The 9,400-nt window shown below is 38.7% G+C and overlaps 1 protein-coding gene across 2 annotated transcripts in view; it reads right to left on the reverse strand.

The window, feature by feature from the left end:
- Positions 1 to 5,595, reverse strand: part of LOC103474074 (MAM domain-containing protein 2) — a 15,251-nt gene extending 9,656 nt beyond the window's left edge. Inside the window, exons 1-3 of one of the 2 annotated variants that reach the window (XM_008424798.2) lie at positions 5,399 to 5,595; positions 5,205 to 5,315; positions 218 to 504 (exon numbers count right to left, since the gene is read on the reverse strand). In XM_008424798.2, coding sequence (XP_008423020.1) covers positions 218 to 504; positions 5,205 to 5,315; positions 5,399 to 5,459 — 459 coding nt within the window. In that variant the 5' untranslated portion in view covers positions 5,460 to 5,595. The remainder of the gene's footprint in view (positions 1 to 217; positions 505 to 5,204; positions 5,316 to 5,398) is intronic. The other variant, XM_008424797.2, reaches the window with a different exon arrangement.
- Positions 5,596 to 9,400: the final 3,805 nt, after the last annotated feature.

The raw sequence follows: 9,400 nt of genomic DNA on the forward strand, positions 1-9,400 counted from the left end.
ATGGTTGGATGTACGGTTGGATGAGCGGTTGGATGTACGGTTGGATGGTTGGATGTGCGGTTGGATGTTTTGTTGTACGGTTGGATGAGCGGTTGGATGTTTTGTTGTACGGTTGGATGTTTTGTTGTACGGTTGGATGAGCGGTTGGATGTTTTGTTGTACGGTTGGATGTTTTGTTGTACGGTTGGATGAGCGGTTGGATGGGCCCCCTCCTCACCCTGAACGGCTCGGTGGCGTTGTGCAGGTCCACGCTGGCGATGACCCAGCTGTCTGATGGCGTCCTGCTGCTCCACAGCGGCGTGTCGAAGCTCCGCCCCTCGCTGCGCCGCAGAACCTCCATGTGACCCGACTCGGCGATCTGGTACACCAGCCGCACGCAGCTCCACTCGTCGTGCTCCAGGGACGGGCTCAGCAGGATTCCCGTCACTTCTCTCTTTGGTTCGATACCAGAACCTGAGCTGCCCTCCACGTCGTCACTCGCGGTTTCCACGGCAACAAAATGTCCTAAACAAAACAGAATAGACAGGATATTTATATAAAACTATTATCTAAAGCAATATTTTCCACTTTTCAATTCAATGTGAACAGAAGTTTACATTTCCAGACACTGACAACAGTCAGTGATTACTTCTGCTAATATGCTAATAGCAAAGCCAATTGTTTGCTAAGCATTTTTGCTAACTTCGAGAATGTTTAGCACACTTATCAACCCTTAATCACATTTCTTTAAATAAATTCTAAATTGCTAATTTTTCATAAATTTCCACTGAATAAAGTTCAACATCTGTGTTGAACTTTTAGTTATAAACTGTTAAGAATTCTTCAAGTAGCTAGCAGTTTATATTCATGCTCTTATTTTGAAGTGAGGAGATTATTTATTCAGCAGTTCAGTTTCCTGCTCATAACTACAGGCTGTAGTTTAAAATCTGCTGATGCCCTGTGTGCTTACTGACCACCTTACCGTGGTTAGCTAGGCTAAACAAAATTAGCAACAGAGTTAGCAATACTACAACTATGAWACCATTACAAAGAATCAAACCGTACAGGAAAGAGTGCAATAGCAAATTTAATCCGCTTGAGGATGTACTGTGTTGTAACACATGTTGTGTCAGAGGTGACTGAATTTAGCGCTTTAGCATTAGCTTCAGCTAAATACCATGTTGGTATAGCACTTTATATATGTATATGGTATAGCATTAGCGAAACTAATATTTCTGATTACTGCATTCAAGCCTTCTCCCAGTGCTAACTGGAAACAACCAATCCACCCATTGCTAATAGCTCTATGCTATGCCACAGCTAGCATAGCTTGTTGTGAATGCTAAGGCTAGTTAGTATGGCCACCAATGATGAAAAATATACATTATTCTGTACTACCAGCACATTTGGCAATGAGTACATGAATTTGATTGGCAGCCCTAAGACCCGCCTTCTGGCTCTGATTGGTTGTTTCTGGTGGGGAGCGATGCTTTTCTTCAGTAGTTCAAGGTGGAGGTGTAGGAGATCAATCTTCACCTCATATTCTGTATCAAAGTTACATACTGCAGCTTTAAAAGCGACATAATTTCCAGAACTTCCTCCAACTCCAACACTCCGGTGTGCATTCCAAGCTCCGACATCTTATCCAAAACAAATGCAGCATCCGTCCCTCAGCGCCCAKTTACATAGAATACGGAAATATGGACTATATAGCTAATTTCAGTCAAAAAGGAGAACRGATTTCCCCTTGGGAAAAACCCCAACAAACTAAATGCTGTTTATATTAGAGGCTCTGAAACAATATACAGAAGTGAGTATGATAATCCAGATCAGGATTTAAAACCCAGAGTCATAAGTCTCTGACTCAGTTCAGCATGAATCCTCCTTCGTGACCCCTGTGAGCCTCAGGGCATTTGAGCTCTCAGTGGTCTGTCATTTATTATTTGSCCCTGTGGAATGCTCTGCAGCCTGCAGCTCTGCAGAACGAGAGGAAAACACCCAAGAATCGAGACTCMRAGCAGCCACTCAATAGGAAACTCATTTCATTGGCGTTTGTCAATAAATATCAACTAACCGCATCCAGTCAACAGTAGTCAGCATGGCTTTGCTCGTGATGTTTGGTGTAAAAAGAGCATAAACAAAAGCAGAAGAAAGGAGAAGAAATCGACAATTAAAGGCCACTGAGGTTTTAYAACAAGCCTGAGGACATAGCAACCAGGATGGAAACAGTTGGAGGAAAGGCGACTGAGTCATGAGTCATGCTGCCACAGCGGGGCAGTTTTTAGTCAACTTCAACCAATGATGATGGATGGAAACACAGAAAAGCTTACAGACGTTTTTCCAGCGCTGTCTGGTTTACTGGTGATGCAATGATGATTACAGAATATCTATTTTAGCACTTAAGAATTTCTGAAAAGTAGTTATTTAATATATTAAGCTTAAAAAAAGCTAAAACAAGTTATGGTCACGTTACAAAGCTAAGCCCAGAGCAACAGAGTTTACTTAAGTTAACAGTTACAATGTAAGCAAATGTAAAATACAAACGTTTTCACATTAATTAGTACAGGAGACGCTAAAACATTAGCATTCTGTGGTTAGCTGCTAGCATGACTGGTTGCTAGCTTGTACCAATGCTTCAAATGTTTCATTTGTAGTAAAAACTCAGAAATCACGATTTCCGAAGGAAAGAAAATTAACTGCACTGCCTGCAGGAAGTCGTAGAGTTTTTCAAACTCTATTAATATAAAATGCTTTTCAAACATCGACTTGAGGATCCAATATGGCCGCTCCTCTCAGAAGCGGTAGCAAGCTGTGGTGAAAACATGTTCATTTCAGAGTTCATCTAAATACATTTTCTAGAAAAATTAAAACATGGAAATTTCAAAAACTAGAAAAGTTCAGAAATAAATCTCAAAATTTCAGAGTTTTTTGCTATAATATTTTCCWTTTTTTGAAAGGCAGAAAATGTCTCTTTTTTTTTAATTCCAAGATTAAGTTGTGGTGGAAATTTACTCTTCTTTTATTTCTATCTACAAGGGCACTGATACACTGTTATAATTTAGTCTTGTATATTATATGTAGCTTRTGTTTTTCTCTGGATKTTTCCCTCAGGCAAACATTTGAGCTAGGTAGCTAGCAAGTGAATATTAAGCATGTTCACTAGCTAGCAAGCTTTTTAGCATCACAGGAAAGTGCACATTTATGGCCAGTTGGTGTTTGTTTTTGCTACCGGCTTACTTCTGTTGCCAACCCGTACGTGTCCAGGTGTATTTGGTGTAAAAGAAATAAAAATAAACTTGGCACTACAGCGGTTAAAGCAGTTTCAAACAGCAGGATTCCCCAACCACCATATGTATTTATGGTTTTCCTGCCTTAATGTTCAGATATGGTGAGGTTAAAAGAAACGGCAACCTTTGCTTATCTTGAAACGTCATGAATAAAGTGACCTGAAGTGTGGCCTTGAAGTAGGCCACACTCCATGTCAATTAACTTGACACAGTCCAGCTGTTTGCGCTAGCTCCAGGCGTTCATGCAGCCGTCTTCCTAACGCTGAGCGCGAATTTTGTTTTTCAGCACAGAAACATGAATGCACAACAAATGACAGAGTAATCACTGTAATCACATGATCTGAGCTCCATTCATCAGGCTGTGAGCTACACAAATAAACGCTGACATAACTTCGATATGGGGATGCACTGAGCTCATTCATATGAGCTGCACTACAAACCCGAGGGGAAGCCAAAATGTGCCGTTTCTCTCTCTCTCTCCAGATGTTCACTGATGCTGCAGTCAATGCAGACCAGATGGAYCTTTTCCTACAGAGGGCTTTAGTGCTTCAGCCAAGAAATCAGCAGCAGTAACAGCATCTTGAAGTTACATTCTGCATCCTTAAAGCTGCGGAATGTGACTTTTATTTTTTTTTAAAAAGACATATAAAAAAATGAGCTAGATAATCAGAAGAAAATTTGAGCTCCTCTTCCTTTTTGGTTTTTGTGTGTAATAGTAGCCATCTGTAACTGCCATGACAGTTGCTATGGAGTTGCTATGACAACGGAAAATAAGCCACCATCTTAAAACTATCTCTCGCCTCTTATCTGATTTATRAACAATATAARCACATTACAACTATTACTTGATTACAATTTTTGACTACTCTGTGGTTGCCTACCAAGATGGCGGTTCAGGATCAGTTAGACTTGTAGTTACTATGTACTTWMTAATTACAATATTTGAACTAAATTATGACAATTATTATTACTAAGAAAGTTATAACATCGTCTTGGAAAATATGCCATCTTATAACAAGTGTTATTTTAATTAATGTAAATAAATATGTTACACTTTGTTGATGTATGTTTTAATAAACTGGAAGTATTTCTTCAGCGCATGTAGCTAGAAGCTACCAGATGCAGCTAGCACAGCATGTCATGAATGCTAAGGCTAGTTAGCATAGCCGTAGATTAATGTAGATAAACAGTTTTTCTGTAATGTTAAGTTCTTTGTTCTGATTGGTTGTTTTTGGTCGGTTCATTTCGGTAATAGGAGGAGGAAATGAAGGAGATTAATCTTTATTATATAAATATACTTTCACAACATAGTGACAGTATTAACAAATGTGGGGAAAAAACATATCTTCCATACCAACATATCTGATGGTACGGAACAAAGTGTATCATCTTTGGTCTACTTTATGACACTTATTATTCATTAGAAGAATTATAATTTCATTTAAAAAATAGACACAGTTACTTATTTTGCTCTCTGCTATGATGGAGCTAGCATAGCCTGTCATAAATGCTAACGGCATTTAGCATAGCCACCGTTGACGGTGAGAAAACGTTAAGTTTGTTCTTATTGTTTTKTTTKTTTTGTTTTTTTCTAGGAGGAGAGCGATYTTTGTTATATATTATAATTTCACAACACAGTGACAGTCTCAACAAATGTGGGAAAAACACATTTTAGCACATTAATGGTAGRGATTATGCCTCCAGAACAGATCCTGTAGGCTTCAGCTAGCATAGCGGAAAAACTGTTTATCTGGTAAGTTGCTCTGATTGGCTGCTTTTGGTCGCGAGCAGCTCGGGGAGGAGGTGGAGGAAATCGATATTTATGATGTAAAACTGTCACAACATGGTGACAATCTTAAATAATGTGTAAAACAAACATGTCCTTCTGGTTATAGTTACACACAGTAGCTTTAAAGATGCAGTAGGGAATGAAAGTACCGTCTCTGTGCAGAGTCCAGCTGGTAAAGTCCGCGTCTGACGTGTATCCGCAGGTGTTGGACTCAAAGTTACAGGAACCTGGCAGCAGCCGGCTGTGGGCCCGAGCTGCGGCTTGGAGACGGAGAGAAACAGACGGAACGGTAAGTATGAATCATCGGCAAGTGTCGTTATTCTGCAGCTTCATGAGCGCTTACCGACAAAAGCCAGGAGGTAGATTTGGAGCATCGCTGCTTTCTTTCTGAGGAAAAACGCCATCGCTCTGTGGTGAAGTCCAGAACATAAAAGAAGCAAAGAAAGTTTTTTTTTTTTGTTGCTTTTTTTTTCCCCCCAGAAAAAGTGTTTGCAGGGTTTGTCTGAGTGTCTCTCCAGCTCAGAGACTGGCAGCACACTGCGAGGAGGAGGAGGAGGAGGAGGAGGAGGAGGAGGGAGCCAGAGGTCGGAGAGGAAGAGTGGGAGGAGAGAAGAAGGTGAGTGATGAGCTGAAAACGGCATAAAACTTTAGATGGAGAGCAAACAAAACGTGATGAAAACACTGATAGTCACTTTATCAAAACCAGCTGGCACCATTCAGCTCTGCACTGCAAAAACACAACATCTCACCAAAAGCTTTGGTCTCGATTCTACTGTAAATATTACACTAAAACAAACTCACAGCAAAGGCGTTTTTGTCCAGTTTGGGCTTAATTACGTTTATTTTTAAGCCTGGAAATTTCAGTTAAAGATTAATCGACTACTGAATAATCTGACAATTATTTGAACCATCGATTAATCGCAAATATTTGTTTCAGCTCTGCAATTGAAATAAGACAAAACTAACTTGCAAGTAACCTTTCAGCAGGATGTAAGAGCTTGTTTCAATTCAATATGTTTTTTACTCTGTACACTCCAGTTAACGATTAATCAGTGACAAAATGTGTTTACAATTATTTCACCCATTGATTAATCATGATTAATTGTTTTAGTCCTGTACTTGAAATAAGACAAAACTAAGTTAAAAGTAATTTTTCAGCAGGACATAAGTGCTTGTTTTAAGTGAACTGTTGCTTAATGATTAAAATAAGTTCCTGTTATAAGGGAAATAATCTACCACTGGAATTCATACCGTTTTCTTCTATAATAAGGAATTATTAACTTAGAAAAAACTCAAATATCTTGCTGAAAAGTTAATAAGTTAGTCATTATATTTAAGAAAAATAATGAAATAAAAATAAGTCAATTAATAAAACAATAACATGGAAATAAAATAGAAACATTTAATTGCGATAATGTTAAAAAATTATTATCAAATACTAATTTGTATCACACCTATAATGAAATAAGTTGGGAAAGTTCCTATTTTAAATTTTTTTGGATTCAATATTTGTCACAGTTTTTACTTTATCCAGCCATTTTTAACACCTTTTTAATATTAATTTATTTTTGACAATTTTGGTAGAATCAGTCCTCCATAAAAATATGCTTTGTTGAGGAATGGAAGGCAAATGATGCCTGGTTTTCATTAAATCTGAAAGATGTCTTAGTTGAGCTGCTTTTCATTGTATTTAAGCTAAAAAAGCTTCTGAGGTTCCTGTTGGAGTTTATCCAGTAAAATATTAATTATTTTAAAAACATTTTCATCTTAGATTTCCTTTTTATAGATGCAAATCTTTCCATCTTCCTTTACAACTCCATTTCTTTTTCTCATGCTCTCCCATTTAATCAGGAAATGCTGTTTCCCTCCATAACTGGAAACATATTAATAATTAAAAAAAGATCTGACGAGTTGATTCACTTTGTTGCCGAGCAACAGGCGTTTTTCATCAACTAATATTGAGCAGAGACGCTGAAGGGCCATCAGCAGCTTCAATAAACCGAACTCCTCATGATGAGGAAACCAAGAGAGACCATGAAGCTGAAGAGGCTGAAATACACACGAGACAAACTCCTGACGGGTTTCCACTGAGTAAAGGAGTCAGTGACCCCTAGTGGCCACGGCGCGGGACTGCAGCCTCTATGGAAGATTAAACTACTGCAACTGTTGGCTTTAAATGAACAAAAACACTGAAACGCTTTAGGGAAACATTTTGGAGGCTCAAATCTGCAGCATATTGAGCTTTATTGGTTTTTAGAAACTAATTCTGCCCATAAAAATAAAAAAGATTAGTTGGTTTAACTCTCTAGTTTTAAAGTTATTGATTTACAAATATATTGGAGAAAATTATATAAATGTTCAATATTTCAGTGCTGATCAATAGAAAAACTATTCGGTTTCAAGTAGGACTCAACCAAGGATACAAAGTAAGGACAGAGGAAAGGAATGAAAGTAGGGCACAAGGATGGAAGAAGAAGAAGGAAGGAAAGAAGGAAGGGAGACAGGCAGGAGACAAGGAAGGAAGGAAGGAAGGAAGGAAGGAAGGAAGGAAGGAAGGAAGGAAGGAAGGAAGGAAGGAAGGAAGGAAGGAAGGAAATGTAATAATTAAAGTTGGACACAAATAAGAAAGGAAAGAAGGAAGTTATGAAGGAAAGAATAAAGGTAGGATACAAGGATGGGAGAAAGGAAAGGTTAAGGAAAAAACAAAAGAAAAGGAAGGAGGAGGCATGAGATAGAATGAAGGGATGATTACAGGAAACAAGGACAAAGGAAGGAAAGACGTAAAGATAAATAAACGCCATATTGTCCGAATTTAATTATCTGTTAATAAAATATTTGTGCTTTTCGGCTCTAAAGGTTAAATTTGCAGCAGAGCCTGCAGGTTTCTGACAGGCGGCCCTGAGGAAACAAAGGAGAGCTGTTCTCCTCCTCCTCCTCCTCCTCCTCTTCTTCTGGAGACGCCGTGCAGCAGAACAAACTTTGCACTTTCCCTTCAGCAGCCGACGAGGAAAACAGAAACATCTCCATCTCTCCTCTGGTCACACATTTCTCTCTTTTTATTCACTTTTCTGCTGTTTGATCCTCCAGGAGTTTATTTTCTGCTTCACCAGTTTCTGAATCGGCTGAAATTTTCAACTTGTTTGCATTTCCGACTTCAATCTTCGGTTTATTTGTTTCATTTCCTGCATCAACAACGAGGCGGACGCAGCAGGAACAAGTGACACATGCTCTCCATTCAGAGGCTTTTAGGATGTTTTAACCTCAAAAACGCTGTTGGAGGAAAAACTCTGGAGCCGAAACTAAACATCACTTTGTTTCCTGTTTCACTCTTTCAAGGTTTTCAGGTTTTGTAACTTTAAAAATACAAACGTTGATGTATTTTAAATGACAGCTGACGATGATAGCTCTAGCTACCCGCTAAGCTAGGTTTGAGGAATCAACTAACTCACTCACTCTTTGGTTGCCTAGCAACAGCCTGCTGGGTAACTTGCGCAGCAGCAGTTTCACATCAGGAACAAAATAAACACAACAGTAGAAAACAAGATAAGATATAAGAGCAATATAAATATTATAAGGTCAAAATGAAACTGAATCTGAGCAACGCTTTAGCATAGCTTCCGCTAAATATCGCCTTGGTGTAGCACCTTAAGAGCTAGCAGAACTAATGTTTATGATTAGTGTTTTAGCATTAGCTTCTGCTAAGTCTCGTGTTGGTACAGTGCTTTAGAATTAGCAGAACTAATGTCTGTGATTATATCACATGGATATTTATTTTTGTGTGCTAAATTTCTTAATCTGGGATCTGAGTCTGAATTTCGGACCACAAAACAAGCAAGGATAAAAAAATCCTTGAATTCTTGATTAGCGCTTTAGCATTAGCTTCTGTTAAGTATTGTGCTGGTATAGATTTTAGAATTAGCAGAACTAACATTTGCGATTTGTGTTTAGCATTAGCTTCTGCCAAGTCCTTTGTTGGCGTAGCACCTAAACATCAGTGGAACTAATGTTTATGATTAGTACTTTAGGGTGAGTGCAAGTAATTTTCTTGTCTTTTTTATTTTATTTTCACTTTGTAGCCCTTGCTGACCGTCGTCTGCCAACCTTCCTCTCTCAGATTAATCCCAGATAACTTGAGAGAGAACGACGGGCACCGCTGATGACAGAAGCTACAGTTTTGTGTGCTGACTGTTGGCTATTAGTACAGAATGACGGTTTAGTCATGTTTGAAAAACACATTTACAGAAATCATTGAAGCGTAGATTATGTGTCAGAGTGATCATCTTTCCTCTCTCACGCTCTCTGACGTGTTTCTAAACCTGAAGGTTCTCACACTTCCTCTGGCAAC

Source organism: Poecilia reticulata, linkage group LG12 (genome assembly GCF_000633615.1).
Source record: "Poecilia reticulata strain Guanapo linkage group LG12, Guppy_female_1.0+MT, whole genome shotgun sequence".
In the NCBI taxonomy this organism is placed as follows: Eukaryota; Metazoa; Chordata; class Actinopteri; order Cyprinodontiformes; family Poeciliidae; genus Poecilia; species Poecilia reticulata.